Source organism: Cherax quadricarinatus, chromosome 26 (genome assembly GCF_038502225.1).
Source record: "Cherax quadricarinatus isolate ZL_2023a chromosome 26, ASM3850222v1, whole genome shotgun sequence".
Classification (NCBI taxonomy): Eukaryota; Metazoa; Arthropoda; class Malacostraca; order Decapoda; family Parastacidae; genus Cherax; species Cherax quadricarinatus.
Genome location: NC_091317.1, coordinates 22,756,900 through 22,776,698, shown reverse-complemented (window position 1 = coordinate 22,776,698; position 19,799 = coordinate 22,756,900). Strand labels below are relative to the sequence as shown.

General features: G+C 42.9%; 1 protein-coding gene across 2 annotated transcripts in view; it reads right to left on the bottom strand.

Moving 5' to 3' along the window:
- The window catches only part of LOC128691660 (segmentation protein Runt), a 113,489-nt gene that overhangs the window by 22,053 nt on the left and 71,637 nt on the right, over nt 1–19,799 (bottom strand). The window contains exon 2 of one of the 2 annotated variants that reach the window (XM_053780506.2): nt 1,824–1,952. In XM_053780506.2, coding sequence (XP_053636481.1) covers nt 1,824–1,952 — 129 coding nt within the window. The remainder of the gene's footprint in view (nt 1–1,823; nt 1,953–19,799) is intronic. The other variant, XM_053780507.2, reaches the window with a different exon arrangement.

Below are 19,799 nucleotides of genomic sequence, written 5' to 3'. Positions count from 1 at the left end.
TGGTTGACCATGCATGCATCAGACAAGCCTGGCTCTAGGCTGGGATCCGGAATCCGATATATTAAAGGTATTGATAAATGCTTGTGTCAAATATATGATTTGTATTGCAAGCAGAGATAATGCAAAACTATCCGTCTAGTCCACTTTCGTTTAATTCTTTACCAAATTCTAATTCATATTGATCTTTTAAAATTTCTTCATATCTTTTTTTGTCGTCATTATTTGAACTTTTCGTGAGTAATGAGTCAGTCCTGTAGATGGATCTTGACTTGGATTTTACATATGTATGGAAATACGAGAATTTAAGATCTACAATATCGTGGACGGTTTTTTGCTCCTTTCGTGTTTCTCCCGTCTCGTGTAAACGTGTTACTTTCTGCTGTGTCAGTATTCTCTCGGTTAAGATTACCTTTCCTTCCTTCGGTATCCATTTTTCTTATGTTTTACGTTCTTCTTTTGTCCTTTCCGACTTCTTCCGCAAAACATTTATATTTTTATAATTTACAAACTTTGTTTCTGAATTTAAATGTTCATACACTGGTCATACACTAGACTTGATGGTCATACATCAAGTCTAGTGTATTTTCATTTACAGCAAGTTCTGTTAACTGTTGATTCAAACCAAATTTTTCACAGAACTCCAATAGGTCTCAGGGCCAATGTGCTTCCAGGTTCCAGGTCCGGAATAATGCTTCTGGCTACTATCTTTCATTTAACATTTGGAAAGTTGAAATCTCCAGCCGGGCTGTGGTTAGTACGTTGGACTGCGCGGGGTCAGCAGTAACTGACTGGCTGATCAAGTTTTGAGCCACGGGAAGCCTTGTCTGGGACCGGGCCGCGAGGTCGTTGACACTCAGAATCATCCTTCAGGTAAGAAGGATAATTAGTGGTCCAGTTTCCTGTTAAAAAATCTTTTCCATTTTTGGCAGCAATATTACATCTGCTGCTACAAGCTTGAGGTGTCTCACATTGCATGTTCTTTATTAGTGCCAGTGGCACCTCTGTTTTTCACTTGGTTTATTCTTCACTTCTCTTCCATATTTCTCACTCCAGTATATTACTGTGGTGCTGTGCGGACTGGGGACCTGGTCAAGTATTTTCCGTGTATATATGACTAAATGCCTGACTCATTTCTATTCTTGAGGTTACAAACCTGTGTCATATCTACGATCTGTCTCGTAGCTCTAACCCAGGACTACGAGACAACAAGGCGATCAACAGCTTGTTGATCGTCCCGCTCAACCACGCTGTTTGTGCTAACTACCAGCAGGTCCAAATAGCACATCATAATCCGGCTGATAATAATTTGAAGGAGATAGTGGTCCAGTTTCCTTTCGAAAATCTGTAGTTTTGTTCCGGCAGTATTCCGATTATTCTGAGGAGTTCCCAGCAGTTTAGATAGTTTATGACTGTTCTAACAATAAATAATCTCTGTAGATTTTCCAGCTCTGACGTTTCTCCCACCACAAAAGTAAATGTAGGCACAGAATAGTATTTCAGGCGTAAGAGCGCTATGAGAATTAGAAAATAAAGGAAGGTGCAAGGACCGTGCCTTGGGGTACTCACTATTGTACTTGTTTAATGCTGGATTTTGTTCGATTTACTAAACACTTTTTTTGTGTTTTGTTTGTTAGAATGAGTAGTCATTCCCCTAATGTCCTTATTATAGGTTCTGACCTTATTTTATGGTCTGCAATGACCACACCCATCCATCCACCTTTCTCCCCCTCCCCATCCATCAACCAATCTCCCAGTCTCCACTCATTCACCACCCATCCACCCACCACTCGCATTCACCCACCACTCTCCACCCATCCACCTACCCACTATCCACTCACGTGACTTGTTACGTGGTTCCCTGGGCCCGTCCACCGTCACCTTGATGGCTTTCGTGAGCGTGGTCATCTGCATGGGCGCCGTGCTGATGATGATGGACAGGTTGAAGCTCTTTCCTGCCGGGGAGAAGACGATCTCAGGTTACACGATGTCCTCCAGTTAGAGATGAACAGCGCAAAGCCGATTGAGAAAGGCACAGTTGCAGTGAGGGACTTTACTGAGAGTGAAGAATCCTGTTCGCAGGCTAAACGTCTCAATGAAGTTCATCTCTGAAACTGTCTCTTTCTCACCACATGCACTCCAGTTAATTAGCAAATATCCTAAATTCCCTCGGAAGAGATGAAAATGAATTGGAAATATGTATCTAGATTGAATGTTAACCCTTTTGGGGCCTGGTTTCTAGATACAGGAGTGCCGGACCATGACACTGTGCCTAAGGTGACAAGCGAGAAAAAATTGTTGGCACGCGGCATGCACTGCCGCCCCAAGATTTTCTTAATCTCATTTCTGACCATCTTTTTCTCCGGCTATATTAAAAAAAAAACAAGATATGTTGGAAATAAATATAGTCTGACCCAACCAAACGTAACATCATCTAAAGAAACTTTAAAATTTATCAAGTGCACAGACATTGCAACGTTGGATAAGTTGAATATGCAATGGATGCAGTGGATACCTTTGGATACTTTTGGGATGCAACTGATTTACAAAGCTGCCCCAGTTTGGAGGCAAATATTTGTCGACTTAAAAGAGCTAAACTTGAAAATACTAAGAGAGTTGTTGGTGACCGGATCATCGCAGAAAATCTCCAGAAAATTAAATTCTGAAACACTGGTATTTTCCATTACTGAAATATTTCAGTCATGGCGACATTAACATATATTGACGTGAGACATTGTTTTCAGCGATGACTTTTGGCTAGTCTGATTAAAGTGGACTTTCTGATGAAATTTGTGGTGCATAATCTCAAAATAATCAAACACAAACCTGATATAAAAATTTCTCTTACCATTAGCTCAACAAAAAATCTCACAAAGAATTATTATTTTCTTTATATTTGATATTTTATTTTATATTTTACTTTTCATAATTTTAATGCAACGTTTCATATGTTACTTATAAGGTAATGATAAATGATGTCATTTTCCAATTATCTTTTTTTCGTTATTGACAATATTTTGATCAGGCTTTCTAAATGGCTTTCATTTATTTTAACCTATGTTGTATTTTGTTAATAGTAAAAAAAAAATGAATACATACAAGCAACTGTATTAATATTTCTTTTATTTCTTCAATAAAGATTCATTATTATTGCCAGTGAGTCATTAATTTTGCTTCTGGGGAATTAATAGTTACAATTAACATGCAAGTCCTAAAAACCCATCCCATTTAAAAAAAAAACGGAAGAGTTATTGACTGCCTAAACAGACTTCTAAGAATGCTTTCAACTTTTTTACTCTATAAATACCAATATAATAATAATAATACTAGTTAATAATAATAATAATAATAATAATAATAATAATAATAATAATAATAATAATCTACTACTCAAAATTTCTAATGGTAAGCGAGACATTTTTTCAGCAAATCATCGTCAGTTTGGTCTGGTGTTCAGAAGGGTTAGTCATCCATTCGGCTATTGTGTATTCATACGATTTTTGCGCTACCTTCCACATGATGGATATTGGACCCACAATAAATTAGCATCTTCGACGAAAAAAACTAAAAAAAAAAATGGAAGAGCACTGCGGCAGGCCTACTGGGCCTTGCTAGGTAAGCCCTTCTTGTGGAGGCGCTAGACCCCGTACGGGTCATACAGCACCTGGGGAAAATGGGAGGTGTTGTACTAAAATCGAGAATAAGGGAGGAGTGAAAAGAAATTATTTCAAGGGAAAAGGGAAAAGAGGAGGAGGAGAAAAAGTAGTAGTAGTAGTAGTAGTAGTAGTAGTAGTAGTAGTAGTAGTCTGGTGCTCCCCTATGAAAAAGAATGAACTTAACAAAAGAAGCTACAGAATATTGAGAGAGACTACAATTATAAACTCAGTAATGTGTTACAGAAGAAGAATACTCTGGGTGTGAGAGTACTATACGGACAGGGAGAGAGAAATTGCACTTCTCTATCTCTCACACACACGTATTATCAGTATCACTCTCAGTATCATTACAGCCACTATCTTTTAGCATTATCATTATCATCACTTTCTTTACTATCGTCATAAATACATTTTTATCGCTAATATAATTAAAATCAATAATTTCCACCACTGCCATAATTGTGGTGACGACCATTGAACGTGTGGGAGTCATAGTGAACGTGTGGGAGTCATAGTGAACGTGTGGGAGTCACAGTGAACGTGTGGGAGTCACAGTGAACGTGTGGGAGTCACAGTGTTGTCGAGTCCCTAACGCAAAGTCAATAAGTATTGCAATCGATAATTGGGTAGTTAGTGGCTAACGACCTTCAGAGTGGTCGAGGATGGGTCTAGTGACTTACGCTGACCACGTTTAACTATGTTGGCATAACTACTGAGTCTTGGCTAACTCTCTTGGTTTATTAACTCAGCTCTAGTTATAGTTACTCTTTGTGTGTGTGTGTGTGTGTGTGTGTGTGTGTGTGTGTGTGTGTGTGTGTGTGTGTGTGTGTGTGTGTGTGTGTGTGTGTGTGTGTGTGTGTGTGTGTGTACTCACCTATATGTGTGGTTGCCGGGGTCGTGTCACAGCTATTGGTCTGTATGTGTGTGTGTGTATGTGTGTATTTCACGATATTATGATTTATACTTGTGATGTATCTATGACTGATTTCCAGAGTTTTTCTAGTCTCTCAGCCCAGCCTGGGACCAGGGTTGCTGACTGCTTCTTCAGCCAGGTTGTTGCTGTTAGCGGTCCGCTAGCCCACAGATCCATCATAGCCTGGTTGAAATGGCACCTGGCGGAGGTACTGATCCACTCTCTTCTTAAAAACCTCTACACTTGTTCCGGCAACGTTTCTGATATCTGCTTTTTCCAGGTTGAATAATCTTGGATCGCGGAACTATTGTGCTCATGGAGACTCAACTCTTCACTGTATTTATTTTGCAGTACCAACCTTATCTTTCGGTCAGGTACGTTGTTATGGTAGTGTGCAGACTTTGAACAAGGTCTTCAAGTTTCTTTTATGCAGATATTATCGGGTATCTCGTCTTTGCTCCTGAGAGTAAATTGCAAGTACCACGAGACGTTCCAGTAGATTCAAGCTTCACTGGTTTTATGCAGTCAGTAACCGATATCTGCATTTATCCATTAATTGTGTTCCCAGTAATTTATGTAGTTATATTTAAATGGGCGGTGAAAGTTTCCTGTACATTCTTCTGAGCTGTCATTGCGTCTGTCATGAAAGGAGCTCCTAGCGTCCAGAAATATTCTTCTGTATATAGTTCTTCTGTCTTCCAATTATGTCCTTGATTTTGTATTGATAAAGCCACTGGTTGGCGAAACATCTACAGTAAAGATACCCAGATGCTGCACATGTGTCTAATTTTTATCAGAAATATTCCAGTCTAGGGAGAACAAATAACTTAAACAGTGTCATCATTGGCTTGGTATTTCTGATTTTAAAGGTTTTAGTTTTTCCAGCCTGTCATTTTCATTGCAGTTGTGATGGTAAAACTGTGATAGTTAAATGTAATATCTGGCGTAATCACATTCTTTCTCTGCTCCAGTGAATGACACAGTACTGGCCTACTTGAAGACCCGGTTTATACCATGGAGATTTGATGTGGCTTCAATGGATATCACTTTCGTGCAAATTCTAATCTCGTCAGATATGAGGATGCGGACAAAGAACTGGGATGATGAGCGCTGTTCCTCGAGGAAGAGAGTATGGAAGCCTGTATTTTTATCTATCGATCCCTGCCAATAATTGATTATTTGGTTAGTTTGAAAGCTGGCGGGGAGAGGGCTGGCGGGGCGAGGGCTGGCGGGGCGAGGGCTGGCGGGGTGAGGGCTGGCGGGAAGTTGGATGGTAGGGAGAAGGATGATAGAGGAAGAATAATGGATTTTTTTTTTTTTTAGCGAAACTGAATACATCAGCAGTTTGCTAGTACCCAGTTCAATATGACAGCTACTTAGCGGGAACAAAAGCTAACACTATATTTTCATGTCATATTGTCGCACAGGATGGGTCACATAAATGATTGAAATGTGTCAGCCTGAGCTGGGAGGCTTCAGTAGGGCAATGACTAAGTCGTCAAGTATTCCAGCTACGGGATCTTCAAGAATTTACTTCCATCAGAGTTGGAGTTACTATTACTGAAGAATTACCATCTGTCTGGACGACCTGTCCCATCCAAGGGAAAAATGGAAAGAGGGATGGTGGGGAGGGGGCAGATGATGGGGTGAGAGCCTTGCGGATGCAAATAACGTATTGCCAACAATAGCGAAGAAAAGACGTATTGCAGAACACGGTTTAAGTGGGACAACGTTTTGCTCGGTGAGTTTTGTTAATTCACACAGAAGGTATAAATATGTGAGTATCATAGGAGAAGAGATGCCTGGTGAGATCCCTGTTAAGATGAGGTGATTGAAATCATTTGAGTGTGACGAATCTTGGGTAGTGGAGCTCTGCGTCAGGTGCATTGGTCAATTAGGCAGAAATGCCGGCTGATGTCGGCTTAGCAGCTGTCTCTGTAACACCATGTGTGCAAATGTTTAGCTTAGCTAAATGCCCTTTAGTTCAGTTTCAAGGCTTTCTAACAAGACATCTGGCCTTGTTCCCTTGCTGACAAGCTTGGCACCATGCCATGCCATGCCATGCCATAATTTTACATGTTTATCCCGACAAACAACACATGTATTGTTGGTAGTGCAAGTCTTACAGGTATACGGGTGTTTAGCTTGTATTAAGTTTCCTCTCTTATTTGTCGCATCTGCCACAAGGAATGGTGTATACTCTGGCACGTATGTTGGCCTGGCTGGTGTGTCCTCTTCTGGTAAAGTTTCTGAGGGTTATCAAGACGACTGCGTCATTTATTCCACTTTTTTTTAACGTTTTTCTAGCAATATTTGCAGTGTTTTCGCAGGAAAATAAAACTGTCGCAGTTATCGTTCTCTTTGGACGTTTCAAGTATTTTTGAGCCCATGACACATTTGAATCTTTAGTCTCGGCCAAGCTTATCAAACCAGATCAGCAATTCATATCTGTAGTTCACCGCAAGCCAGCCAGCGAAAGCGACCTCACACACTTCTCACGCGACGGTAAGAAAATTCAATGGGGTAAAGGAGGTTTTGTGTGCGAGGGGCTTGGACTTCCGGCAGGCATGCGTGAGCGTGTTTGATAGGAGTGAATGGAGACAAATGGTTTTTAATACTTGACGTGCTGTTGGAGTGTGAGCAAAGTAACATTTATGAAGGGATTCAGGGAAACCGGCAGGCCGGACTTGAGTTCTGGAGATGGGAAGTACAGTGCCTGCACTCTGAAGGAGGGGTGTTAATGTTGCAGTTTAAAAACTGTAGTGTAAAGCACCCTTCTGGCAAGACAGTGATGGAGTGAATGATGGTGAAAGTTTTTCTTTTTCGGGCCACCCTGCCTTGGTGGGAATCGGCCGGTGTGATAATAAAAAAAAAATAATAAGTTCCGACTGGAGATTCTTTCTGGAAGTCTATACGATCTACAGTATTGGATACTTAAAAAAAAGGAATGAGGCTAAATAAGAAGTATCTTATCAACTCTGCACTTTCCTTTACACTTCATTCGAGATTGGAAAGAGCCCAGAAAATATTTTCCAAAGCCAAAATAGTATAATGATTGTGACAGACCTCTTTTTTTCCACAGGTAATACCGGGCGCGGGACCCGTGACCAGGTCCAGTTAACAGACGTTAAAGAAAAGAGGAACGAACGTCGTACTTATTACTTCCAAAATCCTTGGAGAATACAACACAAGAGTGGAAAACAATACTGCCAACATTTACACTATTCCCTGTGGTAGTTGTGACAAACACTACGTTGGCGAGATTTCACATACCAAAATTCAAGAACATCAATGAACTTGTAGAACACGCAACCCAACAACACATGCATAGTTTATCAGGACAAACATTGCTATCTCATGGCAAAGCAAGGAGCTAAACTCATCATCAAAGAACGGGTGCTGTCTAGAAGTGGAAGTAATTAGTACACAGAACTATGGTGCTGTAGTGTACAGGTGCCAGTCCGATAACAGGCGACATTTGAGCGTAATTAACCAGTGCTTCCTCACACGATTCCTCACACCCAAATCTATGAGTAAATGGATTTCACTTGCTTCTACTCCCAGGAGTATTTATAAAAACGTTGCATATCACCTGTGTAACTTGTTAAAACTCTTCTACTCAGAGCGAAACGTCTGATAAAAGCTTGTTTTACAGTGTCTTTCCCTCAGAGATCCTGCTACGCCACCCTTGTCTAAGCTATCTAAACAGTATTAGTGCTTCTCAGCAGGTGATTTGATATTGACAACGGGATTTTCTGGAGTATATCATTACCCTCTACCTCCTTGAACAGTACTATCGTATAGCCCTATGTATTATTACGTATTGTACGCCCATAAACTACCCTATACTTCTGTGTAATTCCACATACTCCTATGTATTCCAATATACGCCTATATACTCATTCTGTTTATCTTGTGCGTGCCCTCTGGCCTGCAGGCGAGAGTAGTCAATATTACTGTGGGACGCAGGTAGTGGTCACCAGTGGGCGGTTGTGGTCAATGATTAAGCGTGTGGTCAACACACCTGTAATTAACCTGCGTCTCCCATCCCTTACCCCTCTCTCCTACCATCCTTCCCCTTCCGTCCCCTACATTCGTCTACCCTCCACGCCCTACGTCCCCTCCCTAACCTCTCTTACCCACATTCCCCTCCTCTACCTTTCCTCTCTCCATTCCCTTCCTACCTTTCCTCTTTTAACCTTCTCTTCGTTGGGAAAATGTTCAAATGAGCTGATGCAGGTAACAGCTCTTAGCTTGTCAATAAAGTTAGGAATCCTTAACCTGTAAATAGCTTGTCAATAAAGTTAGGAATCTTTAACCTGTAAATAGCTTGTCAATAAAGTTAGGAATCCTTAACCTAACCTTGCTACACCCTGTGTAAAGAGAGAGAGAGAGAGAGAGAGAGAGAGAGAGAGAGAGAGAGAGAGAGAGAGAGAGAGAGAGAGAGAGAGAGAGAGAATATTGATTACCTTGGACGCTAAGAGACGGTAGGTGAGTCAAACCTGTCATTGTTAGGTTAACTTGGGGTGTTAACTGGTTTCCCCTTCACCTCCCCTCCCCCCTTTCCTCTTCACTACCTTTCCTTCTCCCCTCTCGCCTACCCACCCACTCTCCTCTCATACCCTCTCCAACCCAACCCCCACCACCGCCCCCTCCCTCACATCCGTGTTAATTAACACGCGGGGGAGTTAATCTGCCGTGTCTCCCTGAACTCACTCTCCCCCCTGTTAATTTGGCGGTGTTAACCCTGTCAATCAGCCGTTAACTCGGCGTCACTTGTGTTAACCCTCTCATGTTAATCAAGGACAATTCAGCCGATGTTAAACTCTTAAATTCTTCGATTTTCAAAGATTATGTACTGGTATTAAACTCAAGCAGTATTAACCACAGCCTTTGATAACCACATCCAATATTAACCTCACCGTCAACCTATGTTAACTGTGCTTATTTCAACTACACATCATGTTAACCTCACGTTATGTTAACCTTATGATATATTAATCTAACCCTGTGTTAACTACACACTATGTTAACCTCCTTCTTTTTTTAACCACACGTTATGATAACCTCACCCTTAAGCTAACCACGCCCTATGTTAACCACGCCCTATGCTAACCACAACATATGTTAACCACGTCTTACGTTAGCCCCACCCACCATGTTAATCAGAACCTTTGTTAATCTCACCCTATATTAACTTCTGTTAATAATAACATCGCCAACATTCTTCCATTTCTCCTCTTTATCTTTCCATTCGTCCACTCATCCTCCTCCCCAACCTTCCCACTCCCCACTCCTGTTAACCACAAAACGACAACAGAATCCCCGTTAATGTCGAGCTAATGAACGGGCCTAAACAGCAAACAGTGTAATCTACCCATCAATGAACGTGATTCTTTTTTTATCGTGCAAATTTGTCAAAAAATCTGTCCGGAAAAGCCATTATGAGGATCCTTACGTAATAACACTCAAAAAATGCATTACATAGCCAAAAAATACATTACACAGTCCGTGTATAAAGCGTATTGTAGCCAGTGTATGTATATTCTCTTCATTGTGTATTTTCTCGTATTTGGGATTGGTCTGGTATCACCTTTTTCACTTTCATATGGTTTATAAAGGGTAAATTGTGTTTTTTTGTTTTAATGTGTTTTTTTTAGGTGATTCTCCCCTCCCCCTCACTAGTGACAAAGACTGGGATTTGGACGTTGATTTTTCTTGTCGGACACTATATACTTTTTATAGATTTATGTATCTTAAATTAACCTAACCCAATCCATTCTAACTCTTACCAAACTTAGATTAACGACAATAGGATCTGAAACAACCGAAAGCGTTAAGAAATCCACGCTTAGAATTAGATACCAAAAAAAGCAGGATCGGTAAAATGAGTTTTGGGGGTCAGAATTTCTGACGCGAGGCGAGGAAGGTTAGGTCAGGTACGTCAGGAAACAGGACAAGTGTTTTCTGACGCGGGTTATATGATGACCCGCCGCAGGAGTTTTTGGTCATTTGACCGAGGCCTTCCCCTGGTTTACAGAACCACCCCTTTAAAAATTATGGAAATATGCTGGTTTAAAATCATTTTGTGACCATTCTATAGACTGACAAGTATATTTCTATAACCAAACTGTCTTTTTTTCTACCCACGGAAGTGTTCACTAATTAGACATCTGATTCTAGAGCGTTTTCTTGCTAATGATGTAGTGGAGGCAGGCTCTATACATAGCTTTAAGAAGAGATACGACAATGTTCATGGAGCAGGGAGAGAGTGGACCTAGTAGCTACCAGCGAAGAGGCAGGGCTAGGAGCTGTGACTCGACTTCTGCAACCACATATAGGTAAGTGAATACACACACACACACACACACACACACACACACACACACACACACACACACACACACACACACACACACACACACACACAGTATTTACCATCTACGATAATACAATGTAAGCGTCAATCGTACCTTTCAACTCTCCTCTCCTCCAAGCTAAGCAACTTCCTCCTCCCCCCCTCCCCTCAGTTCCCCCTTCTACTTTTTCCATATCCCTCCACTCACCCCATTCTCTCTATCCAACTCCCCTTCCTCTCTCCCTCTACCTCCTCCTCTTCCCTCTCCCCATCCAACACATCCCTCCTCAAGCCTATCCACCCCCCTCCCGTCTCTTCAACTCCCCAACTACTACACCCATCTACGCTGAACCCCCTCTTCCCACCTCCCCTCCCCCTCCCCCTCTGGCACTATCATCCGAGAAACAAACGCTACGAGGGAAATATCTGACAATCATACGCAATTATAACAGGTAATGATTAATTATAGAGCGTATCACTTACGCATCTGCTCCCGGAGGCCTGGAAATAAAGGCGTATACGCAGTGTTAGCCAAGGCATCACCCTTAGTGCTCTTCTCCTTAAGGGTTCTTCTGGCTTGCTGTCTGACAATAGTTTTTTTTTTTTTTAAAAAGGTAAGTTTATGGCAAATATTATCCAGTGTTTGTGAATTTTTGGTTTTGAGGTGAAATAGTGTGTGTGTGTGTGTGTGTGCGTGCGTGCGTGTGCGTGTGTGTGTGTGTGTGTGTGTGTGTGTGGGTGTGTGTGTGTGTGTGTGTGTGTGTGTGTGTGTGTGTGTGTGTGTGTGTGTGTGTGTGTGTGTGTGTGTGTGTGTGTGTGTGTGTTACCTAGCTGTGGCCCCAGCCTGCCTGGAGGGTATTCCGGGGATCAACGCCCCCGCGGCCCGGTCCATGACCAGGCCTCCCGGTGAATCAGGGCCTGATCACCCAGGCTGTTACTGCTGGCCGCATAGTCCATCGTACGAACCACAGCCCGGCTGATCCGGCACTGACTTTAGGTATCTGTCTACCTCCCTCTTGAAGACAACCACCAGGGGTCTATTGGTAATTCCCCTTATAAGAACATAAGAAAAAAGGAACACTGCAGCAGGCCTGTTGGCCCATACTAGGCAGGTCCTTTACAATTCATCCCACTAACAAACATTTGACCAACCCAACTTTCAATGCCACCCAAGAAACAAGCTCCGATGTGCAAGTCCCACTCAAATCCAACCCCTCCCACTCATGTACTTATCCAACCTAAATTTGAAACTACCCAAAGTCCCAGCCTCAATAACCCAACTAGGTAGAATGTTCCACTCATCAACTACCCTATTTCCAAACCAATACTTTCCTATGTTCTTTCTAAATCTAAACTTATCTAATTTAAATCCATTACTGCGGGTTCTCTCTTGGAGAGATATCCTCAAGACCTTATGGTTGGTGGGAGGCTGTTGAACAGTCTTGGGCCCCAGACACTAATTGTGTTTTCTCTTAGTGTACCAGTGACGCCCCTACTTTTCACTGGGGGTATGGTGCATCGCCTGCCAAGTCTTTTGCTTTGTAGGGAGTGATTTCTGTGTGTAGATTAGAGACCAGTCCCTCTAGCATCTTCCAGGTATATATTATGATATATCTCTCTAGTGAGTACAAGTCAAGTGCTTCCAGGTGTTCCCACTAGTTAAGGTGTTTGATTGAACTTATATGTGCAGTAAAGGTTCTCTGTACACTCTCTAGATCTGCAATTTCACCTGCCTTGAATGGGGATGTTAATGTACAGCAGTATTCCAGCCTAGAGAGAACAAGTGATTTAAAAAGGATCATCATTGGCTTAGTATCTCTTGTCTTGAATGTTCTCATTATCCATCCTATCAGTTTCCTCGCAGATGTGATAGTGGCATTGTTGTGGTCCTTGAAAGTGAGATCTTTGGACATTACCACTCCCAGGTCCTTCACATTACTTTCCGCTCTATTGTGTGATTAGAGTTTGTAGTATACTCAGTCCTAGTTATTATTTCCTCCAGTTTTCCATAACGGAGTAGTTGGAATTTGTCTTCATTGACCATCATATTGTTCTCTGTTGCCCATTGGAAAACTTGGTTTATATCTTCCTGGAGATTTATCGTGTCGTCAATTGATGACACTCTCATGCAGATCCTAGTATCGTCTGCAAAGGATCATACGGTGCTATGGTTTACATCTCTGTCTATGTCTGATATCAGAAACACTGTTGGGACAAGCGAAGAAGTCATCAAGAGATCAAGCAGGCTGTGATGGATATGTGAGGGCAGTGGGCCACCACTAGCAGCAACAGCCTGGTTGACCAGGCAAGCACCAGACGAGCCAGGCCCATGGCCGGGCTCAGGGAGTAGAAACACTCTCGAAACTCATCAAAGGCATATCAAAGTTGTGTGTGTGTGTGGGTTTTAAGTTTCATTTTTCGGGCAAATATTGTTACATCATCAGTGCTCTGACGATCAGTAATTATTATTATTATATGTATTATTATTATAATTTTTTTATATTTTATTATTAAAATCAAATAATACGTAATCCTGTAAGGATCACACAGCACTTGCAAAATATTATTAATTATTATTATTAATAATTATTATTATTAATTATTATTATTATTAATTATTATTATTAGTTATTATTATTAATAATTATTATTATTAATTATTATTATTATTAAATCTTTTAATGCTACTCCTGTCTAAGAAATGAAAGGTAATCAGGTATGATCCAAGGATGAGGAGAGTAGCTCACAATCCTTGGATCAAGACCCTTTAATCATCATCAAGGCACTCCCCCCTCCCTACGAGACAGGGGGGAGGGATCAGGGGGGGAAATACAGTCTCTCATGTTTTCCTCTTTGTTATATTTAAATAGAAGCTCTAAACCCGTGTGGATCATACAGCGCTCTCCGTGTTACAGCAGCTCTCTCATCATGCTGAGATGTGTGCTTGCTTTCTTCTTGCCAAGTATCTTTTATGTCACGATCATGTCCCCCTGTCACTCCATGTTTACCAGTTATGCCAGCCTTGGGAATACCAGTTATGCCAGCCTTGGGAATTCCAGTTATGCCATCTTTGGGAATACCATTATGCCAGTCTTGGGAATACCTTTATGCCAGTCTTGGGAATACCTTTATGCCAGTCTTGGGAATACTACTTATGCCAGCCTTGGGAATACTACTTATGCCAGCCTTGGGAATACTACTTATGCCAGCCTTGGGAATACTACTTATGCCAGCCTTGGGAATACTACTTATGCCAGCCTTGGGAATACCAGTTATGCCAGCCTTGGGAATACCAGTTATGCCAGCCTTGGGAATACCAGTTATGCCAGCCTTGGGAATACCAGTTATGCCAGCCTTGGGAATACCACTTATGCCAGCCTTGGGAATACCAGTTATGCCAGCCTTGGGAATACCAGTTATGCCAGCCTTGGGAATACCACTTATGCCAGCCTTGGGAATACCACTTATGCCAGCCTTGGGAATACCAGTTATGCCAGCCTTGGGAATACCAGTTATGCCAGCCTTGGGAATACCAGTTATTCCAGCCTTGGGAATACCAGTTATGCCAGCCTTGGGAATACCAGTTATGCCAGCCTTGGGAATACCAGTTATGCCAGCCTTGGGAATACCAGTTATGCCAGCCTTGGGAATACCAGTTATGCCAGCCTTGGGAATACCAGTTATGCCAGCCTTGGGAATACCACTTATGCCAGCCTTGGGAATACCAGTTATGCCAGCCTTGGGAATACCACTTATGCCAGCCTTGGGAATACCAGTTATGCCAGCCTTGGGAATACCAGTTATGCCAGCCTTGGGAATACCAGTTATGCCAGCCTTGGGAATACCAGTTATGCCAGCCTTGGGAATACCAGTTATGCCAGCCTTGGGAATACCAGTTATGCCAGCCTTGAGAATACCACTTATTCCAGCCTTGGGAATACCACTTATGCCAGCCTTGGGAATACCAGTTATGCCAGCCTTGGGAATACCAGTTATGCCAGCCTTGGGAATACCACTTATGCCAGCCTTGGGAATACCAGTTATGCCAGCCTTGGGAATACCACTTATGCCAGCCTTGGGAATACCAGTTATGCCAGCCTTGGGAATACCAGTTATGCCAGCCTTGGGAATACCAGTTATGCCAGCCTTGGGAATACCAGTTATGCCAGCCTTGGGAATACCAGTTATGCCAGCCTTGGGAATACCAGTTAAGCCTTTTCATGTCATTTTATTTTACTAAGCTGTTTTTATTATTATTATTATTATTATTATTATTATTATTATTATTATTATTATTATTATTATTATGGTATCGTTGGAATCTGTGCCAAAACTGGAGAATGATTCATCAGATCGACTTCAACTTTTCACCCTGGCTCACGCTGTTATTGGGAGCCATCAGCCCCAGTTTTTCTAATTTCATTGAATAAAGTGATATTTATATTCAATAACAGAAGAACAATTCGTCTGGTCGGCTTCAAACTTTTAACAATGATGCATTCTGAAGGGAGAATGACGTCCCGAAAGTTCACTCTGACCGAGTGAAAGTGAAATTTTTGCTGAAATTGTTAAAAATCTTGGAATCAATGGAATCAGATCAGTTACTGAGGAATGCCTTTTTCGATAGGCTTCAAACTTCCATCATTGGTGGGGTGTATTAAAAGAAAACTTGGTGTTCACTCTGAGCTGTGTAAATTTCAGTCTGCCAGCTTTGTTAAATTATTTCCCCTCCTAATAACTACGGAATTCCTCTTCCGATCGGCTTCAAACCCTAAACGCTGGTGTGCCTTAATTGGAAGTATTTCTGTATTATTTATGCGCTGTGTGGCTGATAATTTGCCCATATTTTAAACTCATTATATTAACTGAATTTTCAGAAAATTAAAATTAAATGCCTCTTCAGCTTAGATTTAAATTTGGTGTTTCTTAATGGAAGATTTTAAATGGCTTGTGTATGTCCTAGTTTACCATTTTTTATTTTAGTTGTGATATTAATTTCCATGTGATGACTTGTGAATGGCTCTTCTGAGTCATATCAAACCTTAATTGATGATATTTACCTGCATTATTGCCGCACTCTGCACTATTCCATTTGCTGGCATTGAGGTACAGAGGGCTGGGGTTATGCAATACAGGGATCACTTTCCTCGGGTTGTGCTGCCACCGATATGCATCTAGCCTTTTATTGACGTTATTAGTTATTATACTACTGGAAAGAACTACAGCCACGAAGATCTTACAGTGATGTAATAAATAGGGGAGAGGAAGTAGGATAGGTGAGGGAAGGGCAGGTGAGGGAAGGGCAGGTGAGGAGAGCTGTGACTCGAGGAGTCATGAATCGACCCCTGCAATCACAATTAGGTAAGTACACACACACACACACACACACACACACACACACACACACACCCTCTCCTCCCTACCCACAGTCTCTCCAAACTCCGTGTTCTGCCCCCCCTTTCACTCTATCCCCTCCCCTACTTCACTCTTCATCCTCTAACTCTTTCCCTACTAACCCCCCTCCCCCATTCTCCTCCTTAAGACCCTAACCCTTCCCTTTCTTCTCTTCTTCTCCCTCCCCTCCTTACCTAAAATAAACCCCCAACCCTCCATCCCTCCTTATCCAGTCTCCCATCCCCCTGGATCCCTCCTCTCCCCTGCCCTTCCTCGCCCCTCCTCCCCTTCTCCCCCTCCTCTAAGAAGGAGCAGTTAAACAGTTGTTCCGGTGAGGGGCGGTTAATCGATACCTCTGGGGAAATAACGGCTTAACGACCATTTGACCAGCGCCGAGGAAAGTGACCCTTGGAGATTCCGGTCATAAGGTCACTTTTGTGACTCGCAGGCACGGTAGTTGGCCAAGACAATGCTCAGCTGCGCCCAGGAGCTAAAATAACGCTAATAGCTTCATTACATAAGGTCGATACTCTTGCCTTTACAACATGACAAGGTAGGGGGGAGGGGGAAGGGGGAATCAGACGTTGAGTTATGACAGTGCTAAGCTGCACAAGGAAAGAGAGGGAGGGGGAAGGGGAGGGGTAAGAGAGGGAGGGGGAAGGGGAGGGGGAAGAGAGGGAGGGCGAAGGAGGGGTAAGAGAGGGAGGGGGAAGGGGAGGGGTAAAGGGAGGGGGAAGGGGAGGGGTAAAGGGAGAGGGAAGGGGAGGGGTAAGAGAGGGAGGGGGAAGGGGAGGGGTAAGAGAGGGAGGGCGAAGGAGGGGTAAGAGAGGGAGGGGGAAGGGGAGGGGTAAGAGAGGGAGGGGGAAGGGGAGGGGTAAGAGAGGGAGGGGGAAGGGAAAGAGAGGAAAGAGGGGAAACAGAGAGAAAATGTGTAAAAAAAATACAGGTTACTTGAAAAGTCACCTGAAGACGATTGATGACCTGATCGACCAGATTAATGACCTGGTCGACCAGATTAATGACCTGGTCGACCAGATTAATGACCTGGTCGACCAGATTAATGACCTGGTCGACCAGATTAATGACCTGATCGACCAGATTAATGGCCTGATCGACCAGATTGATGGCCTGATCGACCAGATTAATGGCCTGATCGACCATATTAATGACCTGGTCGACCAGATTGATGGCCTGATCGACCAGATTAATGACCTGGTCGACCAGATTGATGGCCTGATCAACCAGATTAATGGCCTGATCAACCAGATTAATGGCCTGATCAACCAGATTGATGGCCTGATCGACCAGATTGATGGCCTGATCGACCAGATTAATGGCCTGATCGACCAGATTGATGACTTGATCGACCAGATTAATGACCTGGTCGACCAGATTGATGGCCTGATCGACCAGATTAATGACCTGGTCGACCAGATTGATGGCCTGATCGACCAGATTAATGGCCTGATCGACCAGATTAATGGCCTGATCGACCAGATTAATGGCCTGATCGACCAGATTAATGGCCTGATCAACCAGATTGATGGCTTGATCGACCAGATTGATGGCCTGATCGACCAGATTGATGGCCTGATCAACCAGATTAATGGCCTGATCGACCAGATTAATGGCCTGCTCGACCAGATTTATGGTATAGCTGTAGTGGGTTTCGAGAGTTTTCGTCTTGTAGAACCCAGGTCTGAGACCACTCTTAGTACTCAACACGGCCACCAGGGGTTACACTGTCTAGTAAATAAACATTAGTACTCAAGCTGGCCACCAGGGGGCTAAATTGCTATGTAAATAATTAGTGCTCAGCATGGCCACCAAGGTGTTAAACTGTTTAGTAAACAATTAGTGTTAAACATGGCCACCAAGGGGCTACACTGATCAGTAAACAAAGATTAGTACTCAACATGGCCACCAGGGGGCTACACTGATCAGTAAACAAAGATTAGTACTCAACATGGCCACCAGGGGGCTACAGTGATCAGTAAACAAAGATTAGTACTCAACATGACCACCAGGGGGCTACAGTGATCAGTAAACAAAGATTAGTACTCAACATGACCACCAGGGGGCTACAGTGATCAGTAAACAAAGACTAGTACTCAACATGACCACCAGGGGGCTACACTGATCAGTAAACAAAGACTAGTACTCAACATGGCCACCAGGGGGCTACACTGATCAGTAAACAAAGACTAGTATTCTCAACATGGCCGCCAGGGGGCTACACTGATCAGTAAACAAAGACTAGTATTCTCAACATGGCCGCCAGGGGGCTACAATGATCAGTAGATTAACATTATAACATTTATAATATCTATTAAATGATGAATTTTTATTTATAATAAAATAATAGCATAAACTAAGTTTAATAATAATAATAATAATTATGATAATAGTAATTATATTTTATATATCGAAAAATTTGTTATGACGTAAAATATTCAAATGGTAGATTATTATTTATAGATTTAGTGAAAGTCTTCGACTCATAGCCATGACGAATCAGCATACAAAATACGTGGGTAGATGGGTATTCAACTTTGTGCCCGGGGTATTACCAAGTAAAATCAGCGGCCTCACCTTCCCAATTCTCGGTTTGATTCTAACGTTTGGTATAGAAGAGAATGTGACTTTCTTCCCAGAGGATAACGAGAGAAGATGTAAGTAAAAGATTAGAGGGAACAGGACGGGAGGAGGCAGAATGGAATAGAAAGAGAGAGAGAGGGAGAGGGAGAGAGAGGAAGAGGAGGAGAGAGGGAGAGGAAGAGGAAGAGGAAGAGGGAGGGAGGGAGAGAGAGAGAGAGAGAGAGAGAGAGAGAGAGAGAGAGAGAGAGAGAGAGAGAGAGAGAGAGAGAGAGAGAGAGAGAGAGAGAGAGAGAGGGAAAGCAGCATCCACAGAGGTCACAGCCAATCACTTAACCGGTGGGAACCACATCTTCCAGTGGACCACAGATGTTAACTCCTTAACTGTGGGACGGTCAGAGAAACATTACAACGGAGTCGAACTCGATGGAGCTACTCAGTATACCTGAAATGGATCGTAAGGGCACCTAGGCTCACCCTGTCGCAAGGTGTTACTGATAATCAAGATTATCACAACTACAGCCAAGGAAAATAATCGAGTGGGTTCTTGTATTTTACCTGTGGTCGATTCCTGGGTTCGTCGTCCCCGCGGCTTGTTCGCAGACCTGGAGTATCTAAAGATCTCAGCCGGTTTCTTCGACATAGAATTCACCGATCGCAATTGCCACATGGTATGTTAGTTATACCTGGAGGTTACCTGGAGGTTATTCCGGGGATCAACGCCCCCGCGGCCCGGTCCACTACCAGGCCTCCCGATGGATCAAGGCCTGATCAACTAGGCTGTTACTGCTGGCCGCACGCAGTCCAACGTACGAGCCACAGCCCGGCTGATCCGGCACTGACTTTAGGTATCTGTCCAGCTCTCTCTTGAAGGCAGCCAGGGGTT